Source organism: Macaca thibetana, chromosome 7 (assembly GCF_024542745.1).
Source record: "Macaca thibetana thibetana isolate TM-01 chromosome 7, ASM2454274v1, whole genome shotgun sequence".
NCBI classification, from domain to species: domain Eukaryota; kingdom Metazoa; phylum Chordata; class Mammalia; order Primates; family Cercopithecidae; genus Macaca; species Macaca thibetana.
This window is the reverse complement of record NC_065584.1, coordinates 12,932,885-12,952,881: the sequence shown is the minus strand read 5'-3', so window position 1 is coordinate 12,952,881 and position 19,997 is coordinate 12,932,885. Positions and strand designations below refer to the sequence as shown.

At 48.0% G+C, this 19,997-nt stretch overlaps 2 protein-coding genes across 3 annotated transcripts in view; one reads left to right on the top strand and one right to left on the bottom strand.

Annotated features, from left to right (window-relative positions):
* LOC126959657 (alpha-1-antitrypsin) overlaps positions 1-19,997 on the bottom strand; it is a 401,225-nt gene that overhangs the window by 253,123 nt on the left and 128,105 nt on the right. The gene's annotated exons all lie outside the window — the stretch shown is intronic.
* Positions 1,779-11,960, top strand: LOC126959674 (putative serpin A13). 2 transcript variants are annotated; one of them, XM_050799147.1, is made up of 5 exons: positions 1,779-2,246; positions 5,049-5,648; positions 7,540-7,810; positions 9,027-9,147; positions 10,941-11,960. In XM_050799147.1, exons 2-5 carry the CDS (start codon positions 5,066-5,068, stop codon positions 11,148-11,150), a joined length of 1,185 nt encoding a protein of 394 aa, XP_050655104.1. In that variant the 5' UTR covers positions 1,779-2,246; positions 5,049-5,065; the 3' UTR covers positions 11,151-11,960. The 2 variants fall into 2 exon arrangements, with proteins under 2 accessions (XP_050655104.1, XP_050655105.1); XM_050799148.1 differs by lacking the exon at positions 1,779-2,246 and adding an exon at positions 3,440-3,918.

Genomic DNA, 19,997 nt, shown 5'->3' with positions numbered 1-19,997 from the left:
TAAAAGAAAGTACAGAAGACACTTGACATTCAAAGAAAAAATGATTAGGAATCAGTTAGGGAAACAATGGCTTGATAACATTAAGAAATTATTGTTTTTAAAAGTGTGACATGCTATTACAATTAAGATTTTTTTCCCAATTTTTGTACATAAAATGAAATATTTTATAGGATTTGCTTTGAAATATTCCACAGGGAGAAAGAGATTGGAAGGTGTCAAAAAATGATATTGGTCTTATATTGAAAAGAACTGAAGCTGCTGATGGGCATACAGGGGCGCATTGTACCATTCTCTCTATTTTTGTATAGGTTTGCATTTTTCCATAACAAAAAAAAAATCCTCCAGAAATCCCACTCTTGGGTATCTACCCAGAGGAAAAGAAGTCATTATACAAAAAAGATACCTGCACACACATTTATAGCAGGACAATTAGCAACTGCAAAAATATGGAACTAGCCAAAATGCCCATCAGTCAAGGAGTGGATAAAGAAACTGTGGTCTATATATACCATGGAATACTACTCAACCATGAAAGGAACAAAATAGTGGCATTCACAGCAACCGGGAGGGAACTGGAGGCCATTGCTCTAAGTGCAGTAACTGAGGAATGGAAACCCAAACATTGTATGCTCTCACTTATAAGTGGGAGCTAAGCTGTGAGAACGCAAAGACACAAGAATGATACAGTGGACTCTGGGGACTCTGGGGACTCTGGGGAAAGGGTGGGAGGGGTGTGAGGGGTAAAAGACTATGAATAAGGCACAGTGTACACTGCTTGGATGATGGGTGCACCCAACTCTCAGAAATCACCACTAAAGAACTTATTCATGTAACCAAATACCACCTGTTCCACCAAAACGTATTGAAATATAAATAAATAAATAAATAAAATTTGATTGTGGTGATGGCCATATAATTCTGTCAATATACTAAACATATTGAATGACACACTTTGAGTGGGTGAAATGTATAATATATAAATTATATCTCAATAAAGCCATTAAAAAAAATCCTTGAGGGCAGGATTTGCCTTATTCCCCAGTACTTAATGCATCATCCTCACATGCAGTAAGCATTCCATGATGAATGAATGAATTCGTGAATGAATGAATACAATGAATCTCATAATAGACCCCTGTGGTGCCATCCATGATGTGAACATCAAGAATTGAAGGTTTTAGGAAGTCAACAAGAGGTGACCGTGTGGCTATTGATGTCAAGACAGTGGATAAGCAGAGCAAAAATATAGTAATAACAAGCAAAGCTGGAAGAAAATTAATTCTGGCTCAGACCCATTATCTCCTGGGAATCTTATCTGCACTCAATCTGCAGGTCCTCTTGTGCCATCCCTGCCTCCAAGCCAGCTCAGGAAAGACAAAGCATTTGATTCGCTAAGGCTTTGCAAACACTCTTTCTGTTGAGTACATATTAACTTTTCTGTTCACATTGCATGAAAGGGGAAAGTTCTATCGACTTTCCCAAAGAAGCAATCATTACATTGTAACTAGCCATTACAACTTAAAAGGTATTAGAGCCCGAATGAAAAAGCAATTATGACATTTAAAAATACCGTAACTCAAGCTCCTTGGAGGCAAGAACTCTGACTTGGGCGTCTCTGTTTTCTTGTGATGAGCACAGTGTCTGACACAACAGTTAAGTGTCCATAATGTGTGTTGGGCAAAAGAATGTGACCAGGAGAGGGCGGAGCATCGCTCCAATTTGCTCAGCCTTTTGCTAGAACCTCTATGTATATCACTAGGCTTAACTTTCCCGTCAACCTTGAGCAGTAAGGAGGGCGGGGGAAGAAACTGAGGCCTGGGAGTGTCAGGCACAACAAAAGTGGTGGAACCTGCACCCAGGACACCCGCCCCGATTCCAGGACACCCGCCCCGATTCCAGGACACCCGCCCCGATTCCAGGACACCCGCCACGATTCCAGGACACCGGCCCCAATTCCAGGACACCCGCCACAATTCCAGGACACCCGTCACGATTCCAGGGCACAACCCACGTTCTTCTCCACACACGGATTTCCACATAACCCTAATGGAGGGCAGATTGTTTTCCTCTGCTGGTTTTTGCCAAGGGTGGACACTGAGCCAAGGGCAGCCTTATTCAGTCTGAGTTATTCCCAGAAATCCAGCCCATCACAACCCTCCCTGAGGAACGCAGTTTTTCAAGGGCCGTTAAACCTGCCGAATCTCCCCCAGCTCCTCCAAAAGCTCACGGAAAGCATTCACTTTCAGGTGAGTTGGGGGCTGTGGGTGGGGCTAGATCCCCAGTTCCCCAGCTGACTTGTTGAACTTGCCACAAGTTAGATCATCATGCTACACACACCTACACACACACACACACGTGCCCACTGTGCAACAGGAGCTGTGCATATAGGCAACAGTCTGGAGTGGTGCCGACTCACCCTGCCTCCATGGCCTCAAGCATGCTCTTGCCTCTGCTGAAACCCCCAAATCCCTTTCCTGCCTCTCTCTTGCTCCATCTTCCAGTTTCAGTTCAGGTGCCACCTCCTCCAGGAAGCCTTCCAGGAACTTCTACCTTCCATGCCTCCTATAGGCTCCTCATTCACCCTTTGTGGTTCGCCTCTAAATGCTATCGTCCTTTCCTCACTGAGCTGTAATCAGCTCCCCGCATTTCCCTGCAATCACTGGCATGTTCCTTCCAGGCAGGGCCCAGGCTGCCAGTCCCTGTTGCCCTGACTGCTGAATATTCATTCAGTGAGTGAGTCAGCAAGTACATGAATGAGCGTCTTTCGGGGCCTCAGTGTTCCTGTCTGTCCAAGGCCCAGGTTAGACCAGGGCATCCTTTCTGCCCAAAAGCTCCATGGTTGTGGGCCCTCAGAGGAAGTCTCTGCTGCTGCTAGGTTCCAACTACACCCTCACCAGCAGGGCACAATGGAACCCCACCTAGAGAATGCGAACATGGACAGAACACTGGACCCGAGACAGCTTGTCACCAGCCTGGCCATGCAGCACACACCACCCTGCGCAGATCTCTGCCTGTCTGTCCCACAGGACCCGAGCCTCCCCAAGGGAACCACTGTGTCTCTTTCATATTGTGTCCCCAGCGTACAATTCAAGTCCTGACATGCAGCAGACGTTTTGTCTATGTTTGTTCAATGAATGAATGAGTGAATGAATGAAAGTTAAAGACAAGACAATGAAAGTACAAACTTCAGCAAAACCAAGATATTCACCACAGCAGATTACCAGGCAAATGGGTAAATGGAGATAGTTGGTTCTCTGTCAATAAGTAAATCGCAGGGAACAGAGGCTTTCCTGGAGGCTGAGGCTGAGGCTAAGCTGATTGTTTCTTACGCAGATGAGGAAGCTCAAGTTCAGAAAGGCCCAGGGCTGCCCAAGGTCCCATGGAAAATCAGAGGCAGGACAAGGGGTTGTGATGATGGTCGATTCTGTCAGTTATTAACCCAAGCCTAGAGTGGACATGTGAGGCCAAGCACTTGTGGCAGAGAAAGCTAGGAATGGTCCAGTGTTAGGTCCCAGAGAGGCAGGAAAACGCCTGTGCTCTAGGTAAGGCAGAAGCCCTAGAAGGAGGCCCCCCAAAGGTTAGCCCATGAACGATTTGTTTTTTCCAACAAATATTGTTGAGAGAGCACTCTGCGCTGAGCGCTAGGAATGAACCATGCATGAGACAGAGTATCTGCTCTCATGGAGCTTGTCTTCTAGTGGAGAAACCAGACAAACATGTCCTATCATGCCAGATGGGCATCAGAAAAACCAGGCAGGGTGAGGGTGGCAAGGGCAGAGGTGGGGTCTCTCTGGGGAGGTGACCTTTGAGCCAACAACTGAGTGAAGGAAGGAAGTGAGCTGTGGAAAGGGTCAGAGCAAGGCTGCTCCGGGCAGCCAACAGCAAGAACACAGGTCCTGAGCAGGAAGAAGAAGCTTGGTAAGTTCTAGACTAGCAAGAAGGCCAGGATGGTTGGAGCAGAGGGAGGGAGGGAAAGGATGATCAGAAGGAGGTCAGAGGCCAGGCATGGTATCTCATCCCTGTAATCCCAACATTTTGGGAGGCCGAGGTGGGCAGATCTCCTGAGGTCAGGAGTTCGACCAGCCTGGACAATATGGTGAAACCGTGTCCCTACTAGGAAATTACTTGAATCTGGGAGGTGGAGGTTGCAGTGAGCCTAGATCACGCCACTGCACTCCAGCCTGGGTGACAGAGCAAGACTCTGTCTCAAAAAAAAAAAAAAAAGAGGATGCGAGAAAGGCTAGCAGGGCCCTGTCATGTAGGGCCTCCTAAGGTGTGGTGAGAAACACAGGATTTCTCTTGGTTGCTATAGGGCCATTGGAAATCTCTAGCAGGGAGTGAACGCATCTGATTTTACTGTTAAAAGTATCACAGTGGTTCCCTAAGTGGGGCCCAGGACCAGCTCAGATCCTTGCCAAAATGGATTCCATACTCCACGGAGGCCTGCTGAGTCAGACCACTGGAAGGGAGGCCCCAAGTCCGCTGCCACTCCTGGGGCTCTCTGTGCCGGCTCCTGGGCTGAGTGTGCTCTGTGCACACTTTGAATTTCTGTAGCCTTGTGATGTGGGGATTCTTAGCAGCATCCCACAGAGTGGAAGCCAAGGTCCTGAGAGGCAAGGCCACTTGCCTAAGGTTGCTGGGCTTATGCGAGCAGAGCCCTGGACTCCTTGCTGTACCATGAGGCACCTCCTAGCCCTCCTCTCCTTACAAGCTTCCTGCAAGTCTAAGGTCAGGGATAAGAAGTGGGGCTCAGATGGGCTAAGTGGATCACCCAAGGTCGTAGATCTGGGATGTGGCGCAGCCAGGATTCATAGAAGGGTCCTCTGGACGAGGGGCTCTGACTTTGTCCAGAGATCCCCCATGTCTGTCTGTGAGCAGGAAGCTGTGGAGTGGGGAGGAGGGGATGGGAAGGGAGCCCCCAGGAGAGGCAAGGAGAGCCTTGAAGTATTTGCTGGGTGCCTGGCACAGGGCAGACACTTTGTGAATATCACACATTATCGTTATCATTACCATTGACATTGTTGTCCTCTCTGCCACACTGCTTTCAGACCAAGGACCCCAGAGGATGGAAGCCCCTTGGTGGTGGCCGCTGGTCACTGTGCTCATGGCTGGGGCTCATTGTGTGGCTCTGGTTGACCAAGAAGCTTCGGATCTCATCCATTCTGGCCCCCAGGACAGCAGCCCTGGGCCTGCCCTGCCCTGCCACAAAATCTCTGTGAGCAACATAGACTTTGCCTTCAAACTCTACAGACAGTTGGCTGTGAACGCCCCTGGAGAGAACATTCTCTTCTCCCCGGTGAGCCTCTCCTTGGCCTTGGCCATGCTTTCTCGGTGGGCCCCAGGGGCCAGCAGGACCAAACTCCTGGAGGGCCTGGGGTTCAACCTCACTGTGGTGCCTGAGGCGGAGATCCAGGAGGGCTTCTGGGATCTGATGCTCAGGCTCCCTGGGCAGGGTCCCCGGCTCCTCTTGACCATGGCCCAGCACAGGTTCAGTGGCCTGGGCACAAGGGCCAACCAGAGCCTAGAGGAGGCCCAAAAACACATTGATGAATACATAGAGAAGCAGACCCAGGGGAAGCTTGGGGCCTGGGAGAAGGACCTCAGCAGTGAAACCACAGCAGTTCTGGTGAATCACATGCTCCTCAGAGGTAAGAGCGTGTGTGCCCAATGCAAACCTCCTTCCCAGAATCCCAGAACCCAGGTTCCAACCACACCCGAGCCCCACCCCTCACAGCAGCTGGAAAGTGTCCCCTCCTGACTTAGATATAGGTGACACTCAGTGAGTGTCTGCCCTTGAGTTCTTGATGTCTCTACTTGAATGCCTCCAGTAACACGCAACTCATCTCCTTCTCCATGTTAATGACACTGGAAGAGTTTGTGTTTAAAGAAGAGTTTTTCAAACTTAATGTGCATATGAACTTTCTAGAGAGTTTGTTTAATGCAGGTATCTCGTACCTATCCTAAGTGATTCTGATTTCAGTGGGGTAAGTCCAAGACCCATGACCTTGCGTTTGAAGAAGCTCACCTCCCTTCCTCACACAGGTGATTCTGCTAATGGAAGACTATGAGCTCCCCTTTGAGTAACTCTAGAAGCCACCACTGTATTAAGGAACCTGAATTTCCTTCCTCTGGCAGGCCTTAGGAGGCATGGATTAGAGCAGGAAGAGTCCTAAATTTTTTTTTAAGTCCTTAATTTTTTCCAAGACAGTGAACAGGCTGCATGACCCCACCATTGTGTGTGTTTAAACAATACAGTCATGACATTCAATCCACCGCTGTTAATGCCTGACTTAGTTTAATAGACCACATGATGCCATGGTGGCCATTTGGGGGCGGGCAGGGGACGCTTGTTGTTATCCCCTTGTTCTCATTCAGGACTCAGGAGGTGAACTCAGTCCTCACATTCGTACAGTGCTCTGTAGATCTCAAAGTGTGTGTACCCCACAATCTCTCTTGACTCTCACCTGGGTGAAACAGACCAGTCTTATCTTAGCAGATATGCCTAAGATCAATGTTCCCATTTTACAGATGAGAAAACAGATTTTTTAAAAAGAAAAAAGCTTATTTGCCTGAGCCAGTGAGGCGTCACTCAAATATGCATCTATGACTGTTGATGGTGTTTATTTGTAGGCATGGTTACACATACACACACATATATTGACTACAAAGTTCTTATTAACATGCCGGCTCTGCGCATATTTAATTTTAATTCTCATCACAACCCAACAAGATAGATATCGTGTCCACTTGATAGATGAGAAACTGACGCAAAGTGGGGTAACTTGCCCTAGATTTCAAAGCCAGGCAGAACCCAGCCTTCAAATCCACACCTACATTCAAGAAGCTTGTGCCACAGTGATAACATTTTTTCTTTTTCTTTTTTTTTTTTTTTTTTTTTTTTTTGAGACAGAGTCTCGCTCTGTCGCCCAGGCTGGAGTGCAGTGGCCGGATCTCAGCTCACTGCAAGCTCCGTCTCCCGGGTATACACCATTCTTCTGCCTCAGCCTCCCGAGTAGCTGGGACTACAGGCACCCGCCACCTCACCCGGCTAGTTTTTGTATTTTTTTTTAGTAGAGATGGGGTTTCACCGCATTAGTCAGGATGGTCTCGGTCTCCTGACCTCGTGATCCACCTGTCTCGGCCTCCCAAAGTGCTGGGATTACAGGCTTGAGCCACCGCACCTGGCTACATTTTTTCTTAAAAATTAACCACCTCCAGGAGAGATTAAGGAGATGAGAGAGCATTTGTGTTTATGTGATTATAATCTTATTATACTATTGTAATAGTTTCTAATAGTATTGATCATTTTCAAATGAGGACAGAAGCTCAGGGAGGCTCCGGGCTCAGCCCCAGGGCCACACAGGTACTAAGGGACCTCTCAGGAGTGAGTTATTGAGTGGGACTTGGCTTCCTGAGTGTGGACTCCAAGATTCCAGCATCCAAGGTGCTTTCCCCACTCCCACAAGCTGCCAGAAGGGTGACCCCAAGCCCGTTCTCGGTTCTCTGTGAGGATGACATTTGTGTTGCTCTTCCCCTCAGCTGAGTGGATGAAACCCTTTGACTCACGTGCCACCAGCCCAAAGGAGTTCTTTGTAGATGAGCACAGGGCTGTGTGGGTGCCCATGATGAAGGAGAAGGCCAGCCACCGCTTCCTGCACGACCCTGAGTTGCAATGCTCTGTGCTGCAGATGGACCATGCTGGGAACACCACCACCTTCTTCATCTTCCCCAACAGGGGCAAGATGAGGCAGCTGGAAGATGCCTTGCTGCCCGAAACACTGATTAAGTGGGACAGTCTGCTCAGGACCAGGTAGCCCGCACGCAGCAGAGCCCCGGGAAGGCCGGGCCCCACCTTCTCCCTCAGCCACTGTAAAGTGTCCCCAGGGCACAGTCACCTCAAGGGCGTTATCACCCCAGGACACTGTCACCTCCAGGGCACGGTCACCCCAGGACACTGTCCCTGCTCAGAGCACTGTTATCCACCACGATGCTGTCACATCACCCAGGACATCTCACCTCCAGGACACTGTCATCCCTCAGGATATTGTCACCTTCCCAGAATACTGTCACACCCCAGAACACTGTCGTTCCCCAGTCACTGTTATTTCTAGGACACTGTCACCCCACAGGTATTGTCACCCCTCCAAGACACTATTGCCCTCAGGACACTATCACCTTCCACCCATAGCATCATCACCCCCAGAATACGTTGTCATGGCACTGTCACCGCAGGGACACAGTTACCCCCTGGGATGCTGTCACCTCCATGGTATTGTTCCCCCTCAGGGCTCTGTCACTCTCCAGGGCACTGTTATTGCATCCTTGAAGATATCAGTTTGGGTTCTGGGGAGGAAGGACTGGAGAGAGCACTGGCCCAGAAGTCTGGAGGCTGGTCCCAAGTCCCACCTCTGCTGCAGACACAGTGACTTGTCATGGGCTCCCTTGGCCCCTTACGCTGTTGAAGAGCCTGGTGCTCTGGCCTCTCCCAGTCTCAGCCTTCTCCCTCCTCGGCCTTTTTTTCTGTGTTCCCAACTCCCCCATGCTTATTCCTGGAACCTACTGAGCTCCCTGCAGTTTCCTGAACTTGCCAGGCTGTTCCTCAGCCCTGGGCTTTTGTGTGTGCAAATTCCTCGTCCTGACGTGCCCTTTCTTGACCCAGCCCTCTCTGGGATTCTTATTCTTTATTCATGGCATAGCAGAGCTATCACTTGCTCTGTGAAGGCTTGACAGATCCCCAGAACAGGCAAGGTGTGCCCGCTCTGGGTTCCTGGGAACATCATTGTATCACCTGCTATTATCACATGAGAATGACACTGTCCTTGTAGGGCTTCCATGTCAGTGTAGTTACAACCCCCTTCCCACACTGAGGTGAATTGGTGATGGTATGCCTTTTAGAAAGCTCACACCCACTGCCCCTCCGAGAATGGGATGGAGCGGGTGTGTGGGTCAGAGGGACCCCAAGCAGGGAAGAAGGTGAGAGGCTGTTTCAGGATCTTTACTGCAACCCAATTTCTGTCTCTCCACAGAGAACTCGATTTCCACTTCCCCAAATTTTCCATTTCTAGAACCTACAGACTGGAGATGCTCCTCCCACAAGTGACTGTGGGTGGAGGCTTCCCTGGGCAGCCTGGACTGAACATCTCTAAAGTAGGTTGGGGTCGGTGTGTTCAGAGGGCGTCTCAGTGTCTTTTGATGAACACTGGAGGGAGATGTCCAGGACCTCTTTAAAGACAGGAGACGCTATTTCTTTTAACTTTGCAAGTTGCTATTTGCTTCCTTGCGATGATTCTGTGACTGCCACCTGCTTTGTCAAGACACTGGGGATCTCAAAGGAAATAAGGAAAGGGAAGGCAGATATGCAAATTGTGTCCCCAGGTTGGAAGTGCAGAGGACGCTTCCTGGGGAGATCATTCCTGCTTTTAGACCTAAAGTACAAGTTATGTAAAAAAAAAAAAAAAAAAAAGGTGGGGGAACTGACAGGGAACATGGGGAACAGCTTGGTCCTCAGGGAACTGAAGATTTCCCAGTCTTCCATGATCTAGTCATCACCCTCCTGTCCAGACTATGTTTCCTACTATTCACAGCATCCTGCTCAACTGAACTTCACGGTATCCTACATGCCCCCACAGTTTTCACCTTCTGACTTTGGCTCAGACTTTTTTTTTTTTTTTTTCCGAGACAGAGTCTCGCTCTGTCGCCCAGGCTGGAGTGCAGTGGCGCGATCTCGGCTCACTGCAAGCTCCGCCCCCCGGGTTCATGCCATTCTCCTGCCTCAGCCTCCCGAGTAGCTGGGACTACAGGCGCCCGCCACCTCGCCCGGCTAATTTTTTTTTTTTTTTTTTTTGGATTTTTAGTAGAGACGGGGTTTCACCGTGTTAGCCAGGATGGTCTCAATCTCCTGACCTCATGATCCGCCTGTCTCGGCCTCCCAAAGTGATGGGATTACAGGCGTGAGCCACCACGCCCAGCCCAGACTTTTTAATTTCAAACCACCCAAAATGTTCTCCCCCATATCTGAATATTCAAGTTATATCAATTCTTCAAGGCCTTGCACAAATGTTACCTCCTCCATGAAGGTTTCTCTGTTGTTATCCTTCACTCCCACACTCAAAGCAGAAAGAAATCTCTCCTGATAACTTTCCACTCTTGCTTTCTTTACCTGTCTTATCTTCCCGATCAAATGATGAGCTTTTTTAAAGTCAGTCAAATCCATGTTTCTATCCCTACCATCCCCGGCACAGTGGAGTACACAGCATCGGTACTCAATAAATGCACACGGAATAAACTCATGAATAAACGAGTGATTGAATGAGTGAGGATAAATTAGCAAAATGAAATGAATGAAAGATTAAGTCAATAATGATTGGGTGAAAGAGTGGTTGGATGAATACATGAATGAATGGATGGAGAAATGGGTGAATAGACAGATAGATGCTGGTGTGATATTCAAAATATACTGTAACCAGTAAAGTGCAGATGCCAGCCATAAAAAAGGATATAGATGGGGAGACTGGTGATTGGATGAATGAATAGGTGAATAGTGAATAGCTGGAATCACGGATAGAAAGATGCATGGGTAGCAGGGTGCATGGATGATGCGTGGATGGGTGGGTAAGTGAGTGGTGCATGGACAGGTATATGAATACATAAGTGGTGCATGCAGAGGTAAGTAGATGGTTGAGAGGTGTGGAGTATGGTTGGCTGGCTGGCTGGTTGAATGGATCAATGATGGATGGACAACAGTCAGGCAGAAGTATGTAAGAGTAGTAGATGGATAGTGAATTTTTTAAAGAGTAGATAGAAGAATCACTGACTGGGTAAGTGAGTAGATAGATACATATGGGGTTAAGTAACAGAACAGAAAAAAATTGGTCCCAACATAAAGGCCTGGTTTGTCCTTCCTATGGGGTGGCTTGATGATTCTAGAATTTTCCTTGCAGGTCACTCATAAGGCCATGATGACTCTGGATGAGAAGGGCTCTGAAGCTGCTGCAGCCACCAGCATTCAGCTCACCCCCAGGCCTCACCCAGACCTTGACCTCTCACCCACTCCAGGCACTGAGTTCAGTCGGCCCTTCCTGGTGATGACTTTCCACATGGAAACGGGAAGCATGCTTTTTCTGGGGAAGATTGTAAATCCACTGGGATAACACCCCCTCAGACATGCTGGGTGACTCAGAGGGAACAGAATGGCCTACACAGCAGACCTTCTATTATAGACTCCAGTTAAATGAAAAGTTGCATATACCTGGGTTTTTTTGCTTGGTTTTCACAGGAACCCATGGGGGTAAGGTGATCAAGGCTATTCTCCCTGCACACAGGCAGTAATTACCATTGAGCAAACACCCACTATGTACCAAATGCTTTCTATCTTTTATCTCATTTTTAAATGAATTATCACAACAATCCAACAAAATGAGTATTTTGTTGGACCATATGAAATTGCTTATATTTGGATTGTACCTATATTTTGTAAATATTTAAAAAAAAGGCAACTTCTAATGATTCAATCCTTCTCATAGCTGAGGATCAGAGAATTTCAGAGACGTGCTCCAGCTCACTGAGCTAGAAAGCAGGTGAGCTGCTTTCCAGTCTTATCCATTTTGCTAAATTAATGAATCTCAAACTTTACTGTATGCACAAATTCCCTGTGTGTCTTTTTAGAAAGCAAATTTTGATTCAACAGGTCTGGGATGGGGCCTGAGGTCCCATATTTCTCACAAGGTCCCAGTGATGCTGAGGTTACCGGCAGGGTGGCTACATGTTGAGCAGCAGGTTGCTAAACGCACTTGCCCCCATGATCCCAAAAGAGGTTAAGTTGGTGTGACCAGCAGGGCAGGGGAGTGGCATTGGTCCCTTAATTCATGTGTGGGGCTGAGAAAAATATGAGCAACACCTTTTTGCAGCCTACAGACAAAGCCTGCTTTAGGGCCACCTATTAATGAGTAGAATGGGAAAAATGAGTGTCCTAAAGATTTTTTTTGCCCAGTCTAGACACACAACGGGTATTTGTAACTGTCTGTACCCACTGTATTAGTCTGTTCTTATGCTGCTAATAAAGACATACCCAAGACCAGGTAATTTGTTTTTTTTAAATAAAAGGTTTAATGGACTCACAGTTCCACATGACGGGGAAGCCTCACGATCATGGTGGAAGGTGAAAGAGGAGAAAGGCATGTCTTACATGGCGGCAGGCAAGAGTGCATGTGCAGGGGAACTGCCCATTATGACACTGTCAGATCTCATGAGACTTATTCACTATCATGAGAACAGCATGAGAAAAACCCACCCCCATGATTCAATTACCTCTCACCAGGTCCCTCCCATGACTCATGGGGATTATTACAATTCAAGGTGAGATTTGGGTGGGGACACAGAGCCAAACCATATCATCCTCCATGTAAGTTACTGCAACTGTGACTTTGGCTGTCAGGTGGCTCATGTTCCTGGATTTCCAACTGCACAAAAGAAAGGACCCACACAGGCTTTAGGGCCAGGCACATCTGAGACCAAATCTTACATCTGGTGCAAAGCAGGTTCACTGTGCACTGGTGACCAACTTGCCTGAGTCCAGTGAGACCCACACACGAGTTACATGAAGTGGGCTTATTACTGACAGATGGGCAGCAAAGGATAACAGAAGCCTAGGATTCCTTGCAAGCTGGGTCCCCAAGGCTCAGGAAAGCTGCCTGGGATACACGGGGTCTCATCTGTGTGTGCTCCATTTGCAGAGCAGCTGAGGAACCCCAGAAGGCAGCCTTCCCTGGGTGTCTTAGTCTGTTTGTGTTGCTATACGGGAATACCTGAGGCTGGGTAATTTATAAAGAAAATAAGTTTATTTGACTGAAAATTCTGTAGGCTGTACAAGAAGTATGGCGTCGGCATCCACTTCTGGTTGGGGCATCAGGCTGCTTCCACTCATGGTGGAAGACAAGGGAAGCCATCATGTGCAGAGATCTCATGGTGGGAGAGCAGAAGCAAGTGAGAGGGGAGGGAGGCACCAGGCTCTTTTTTTCTTTTTTCGATACAGTATCACTCTGTTGCCCAGGTTGGAGTGCAGTAGTGTGATCACAGTTCACTGCAGACTCAATCTCCTAGGCTTAAACAATCCTCACACCTCAGCCTCCTGGGTAGCTGGGACTACAGGCACATACCACCATGCCTGGCTAATTTTTTATGGCATTTTGCCATGTTGGCCAGGCTACACCAGGCTCTTTTTAACATCAGTGCTCTCAGCAAATGAGTGAGAACTCACTTATTTCCACAAAAATGGCACCAAGCCATTCATGACGGATCCGCCCCCATGGTCCAAACAGGATCCCAGCAGGCCCTACCTCCAGCACTGGGAATCGAATCTCGACATGCGACAAGGCGGGGCCAAACAAACCATATCCAATCCGTAGCACTGGGTTTTATACCCAGGGTCAACATGACTTGTTGGACTGAAGTGTTGAAGGATACCATGTTTCTGGGGAGGGTGGGAACTGAGCCTGGGCTGTTCTGGCCAGTCCTTCCCTATCTCAGGATATTGCATTCCCAGCCCATGCTACAGTTATTCTTGAGAGCTGCAAATGAGAAAGAAGTGGGGGCAAACTGGATCATCCAAGGCCACCTGGGGAACTGCCCTGCACCTGGCCCTCACTAGACGCCCGTCCTAGAGCCGTACCAAGGACAGCAGGTGGGCACAAGGAGCCGTGCTGAGTGCTGGTCAAGGAGCCAGGCCTGCATGAGCCCGCCTAACCTTCATTTTCCATTCTACATTTTTGCAAGAAATAAAAATTGTTTTTTTTTTCTCTTCTCCAGTGAGCAGGTGCCCACAAAGCACCAATGAGTCAATAAAATTAGCCTCCCCCAGAAGGGGGCAGCCCTGGAGTCATGGGAGGTAATACCCCTGAGAAGGTGGAGTGAGCAGCCCTAATGTACAAGAAAACAGGTGCCTTACTTTTTGTTTTATGAGGGTTTCCAATGAAAGGATCCCAAACTCAAATGCCTATTGGGCCAGGTGGGCAGTAGGCAGTGATTAGAAACAGAAAACCACAGCACAAGTTCAGTCATGACCTGGGCCTCTGTGAGGGAACGAAGTGCTGGTAACTCAATCCCTCTCCTCCTCCCTTCCTCACCTAAGGGACCCTGTCCCCTCTGTCTCTCCGATCTGGCCAACCCCACGGTCCCCATTCAGACTCTGAATGATGATCTGGTTCCGTGCCCTGGCATGAGCCCAGGTGCCCACAATACCAACGCCAGGAGGGGGTTGTTAGCTGTCTGACAATGTGACTTTCAGTCCTGTGATTCCAAATTCCTGAAACGAGGAAGCTCAAAGGCTGGCCCACTTCCTGAGACAAGCAAGCACACCGGCAGCACAGGCAACGTCGGAACAGGAGATGCTGTCACACACAGGAGCGCCAGCGCCATCCCCGTCCTCAAGAAGCCCGTGGCAGACAGGGGAGGATTGTGCTATGCACAACCAGCCAGAGTGCAAGGCAATTACAGCTGTGACAGAGGGGCCCAGAGGACAGATTTCGGTTCACAAAGGATGAAGAAGCAGGGTAGCATGCCAGAAAGACCCCAGCAGTGGGGGTGGGGTACCAGGTGCAACTGGATGCCGCTACGAGCCATGTGAATGTGAGGAGGTTACTTTCTCTTTCTGAGCCGCAGTCCCCCATCTGTGAAATGGAAGCCATCATAAGGCTGCCACCTGCCAGATGCTGTTACAGAAGGTGACACGTACTCATGCAGCCCTCATGGCAACTCGACGTGGCGGCTCCTTGCATTCGACAATTGAGGAAACAGGGACTGAGAGGCTAAGAAATTTCCTCTTCCAAGTCCCCTGCATGGAAGTGATGTCTCCCTCCCAAATCTCATAGGACCGTCCACACCGTCTTCTGAGCCCTGAGCCCTCTCTGTCATGCATTTTGGTTTTAATGTCTGCCCTTCATGCTTGCAGCAGATCGAACCATGTCTGAGCCAACTCTGGATCTTTTAGGCTCCAGGGCCTGGCTGGCTGGAACACCATCAGACCTGGGTTGTTCTAATAATAGAGCAGAGAAGAGAGATGGGTGGAGAAAAGGAAAGGAACGATAAGACACACAGAGACACACACACACAGACACAGACACACACAGACATACACACAGACAGACATACACACAGACAGAGACACACAGACACACACAGACATACACACAGACAGACATACACACAGACAGAGACACACAGACACACACAGACATACACACAGACAGACATATACACAGACACACACAGAGACACACAGACACACAGAGACACATACAGAGAGACACTCACAGGAACACACACACAGAGACACAGATACACACACACACACACAGACATACACACAGACAGACACACACACAGACACACAGACAGACACACACACAGAGGCATACAGGCACACACAGAGACACACACACAGAGATACACACACAGAGACACAGACACACACACAGACACACAGACATACACACACAGAGGCACACACAGACACAGACACACACATAGACACACACACACACACAGACACACACACACAGAGACATAGACACACACACAGACACACAGACGTACACACACAGAGGCACACACAGACACAGACACACACATAGACACACACACACAGACACACACACACAGAGACATAGACACACACACAGACACACAGACATACACACACAGAGGCACACACAGACACAGACACACACATAGACACACACACACACAGACACAGACACAGACACAGACACACACAGACACAGACACACACAGAGACACACACATAGAGACACAGACACACACAGACACACACAGACACACATAGAGACACACACACACACAGACACACACACAGAGACACACACACAGAGACACACACACAGAGACACACACAGAGACAGACATACACAGAGGCACAGACACACACACAGACATAGACATATGCACACAGAGACACAGACACACACACACAGAGACACAGACATAGAGACACAGACACACACACACAGAGACACAGACATAGAGACACAGACACACAGAGACACACACAGAGGCACACACAGACACAGACGTACACATAGACACAGACACACACACACAGACACACACACACAGAGACAGACATACACAGAGACACAGACACACACACAGAGACACACACACACAGACACACACAGAGACACACACACACAGACACACACATAGAGACACACACATAGAGACACAGACACACACAGACACACACAGACACACACATAGAGACACACAGAGACACACACACAGACACACACACACACAGACACACAGAGACACACACACAGACACACACACACAGACACACAGAGACACACACACAGACACACACACACACAGACACACAGAGACACACAGAGACACACACACAGAGACACACACACAGACACACACACAGAGACACACACACAGACACACAGAGACACACAGAGACACACACACAGAGACACACACACACAGAGACACACACACACACAGAGACACACATACACACAGAGACACACATACACACACACACACAGAGACACACACACACACAGAGACACACACACACACAGAGACACAGAGACACACAGAGACACACACACACACAGACACACAGAGACACACAGAGACACACACACAGAGACACACACACACAGACACACACACACAGAGACACACACACACACAGAGACACACACACACACAGAGACACAGAGACACACACACACAGAGACACACATACACACAGAGACACACATACACACACACACACAGAGACACACATACACACAGAGACACACACACACAGAGACACACATACACACAGAGACACACATACACACAGAGACACACATACACACACATACACACAGAGACACACATACACACAGAGACACACATACACACACATACACACAGAGACACACATACACACAGAGACACACATACACACATACACACAGAGACACACATACACACAGAGACACACACACACAGACACACATACACACATACACACAGAGACACACATACACACAGAGACACACATACACACATACACACAGAGACACACATACACACATACACACACACACACAGAGACACACATACACATACATACACACAGAGACACACATACACACAGAGACACACACACACACATACACACAGAGACACACATACACACAGAGACACACACACACACAGAGACACACATACACACAGAGACACACATACACACATACACACAGAGACACACATACACACAGAGACACACATACACACATACACACAGAGACACACACACACACAGAGACACACAGAGACACACATACACACAGAGACACACATACACACACATACACACAGAGACACACATACACACAGAGACACACATACACACATACACACAGAGACACACATACACACAGAGACACACATACACATATACACACATACACACACATACACACACAGACACACATACACACAGAGACACACACACACATACACACACATACACACAGAGACACACATACACACAGAGACACACACACACACACAGACACACATACACACACATACACACAGAGACACACATACACACACATACACACAGAGACACACATACACACAGAGACACACATACACACAGAGAGACACATACACACACATACACGCAGAGACACACATACACACAGAGACACACATACACACACATACACACAGAGACACACATACACACACATACACACATACACACAGAGACACAGAGACACACACACACACAGAGACACACATACACACAGAGACACACATACACACAGAGACACACACACACACAGAGACACAGAGACACACACACACACAGAGACACACATACACACAGAGACACACATACACACACACACACAGAGACACACATACACACAGAGACACACACACACACAGAGACACACATACACACAGAGACACACATACACACACATACACACAGAGACACACATACACACAGAGACACACATACACACATACACACAGAGACACACATACACACAGAGACACACATACACACATACACACACATACACACAGAGACACACATACACACAGAGACACACATACACACACATACACACAGAGACACACATACACACACATACACACAGAGACACACATACACACAGAGACACACATACACACACATACACGCAGAGACACACATACACACAGAGACACACATACACACACATACACACAGAGACACACATACACACACATACACACATACACACAGAGACACAGAGACACACACACACACAGAGACACACATACACACAGAGGCACACATACACACAGAGACACACACACACACAGAGACACAGAGACACACACACACACAGAGACACACATACACACAGAGACACACATACACACACACACAGAGACACACACACACACAGAGACACACATACACACAGAGACACACATACACACAGAGACACACATACACACACATACACACAGAGACACACATACACACAGAGACACACATACACACACATACACACAGAGACACACATACACACATACACACAGAGACACACATACACACAGAGACACACACACACAGAGACACACATACACACATACACACACACAGAGACACACATACACACACATACACACAGAGACACACATACACACAGAGACACACATACACACACATACACACAGAGACACACATACACACATACACACAGAGACACACATACACACAGAGACACACACACACAGAGACACACATACACACATACACACAGAGACACACATACACACATACACACACACACAGAGACACACATACACACACATACACACAGAGACACACATACACACAGAGACACACATACACACATACACACAGAGACACACACACACACAGAGACACACACACACAGAGACACACATACACACAGAGACACACATACACACATACACACAGAGACACACATACACACAGAGACACACATACACACATACACACAGAGACACACATACACACAGAGACACACATACACACAGAGACACATACACACACATACACACACATACACACAGAGACACACATACACACACACACAGAGACACACATACACACAGAGACACAGAGACACACATACACACAGAGACACACATACACACACATACACACACACATACACACAGAGACACACATACACACACATACACACACATACACACAGAGACACACATACACACAGAGACACACACACAGAGACACACATACACACACACATACACACAGAGACACACATACACACATACACACAGAGACACACATACACACATACACACAGAGACACACATACACACAGAGACACACATACACACATACACACACATACACACAGAGACACACACACACACAGAGACACAGAGACACACATACACACAGAGACACACATACACACATACACACACATACACACAGAGTCACACATACACACAGAGACACACACACACACAGAGACACACATACACACACATACACACAGAGACACACATACACACACATACACACAGAGACACACATACACACAGAGACACACATACACACACATACACACAGAGACACACATACACACACATACACACATACACACAGAGACACAGAGACACACACACACACAGAGACACACATACACACATACACACACATACACACACATACACACACATACACACAGAGACACAGAGACACACAGACACACACACACAGAGACACAGACATACACATAGACACACAGACACAGACACACACAGAGACACACACAGAGACACAGATACACACAGATACACAGACACACAGAGACACACAGACACAGACACAGACACACAGCACACACACACAGACACACACACACAGACACACACACAGGCAC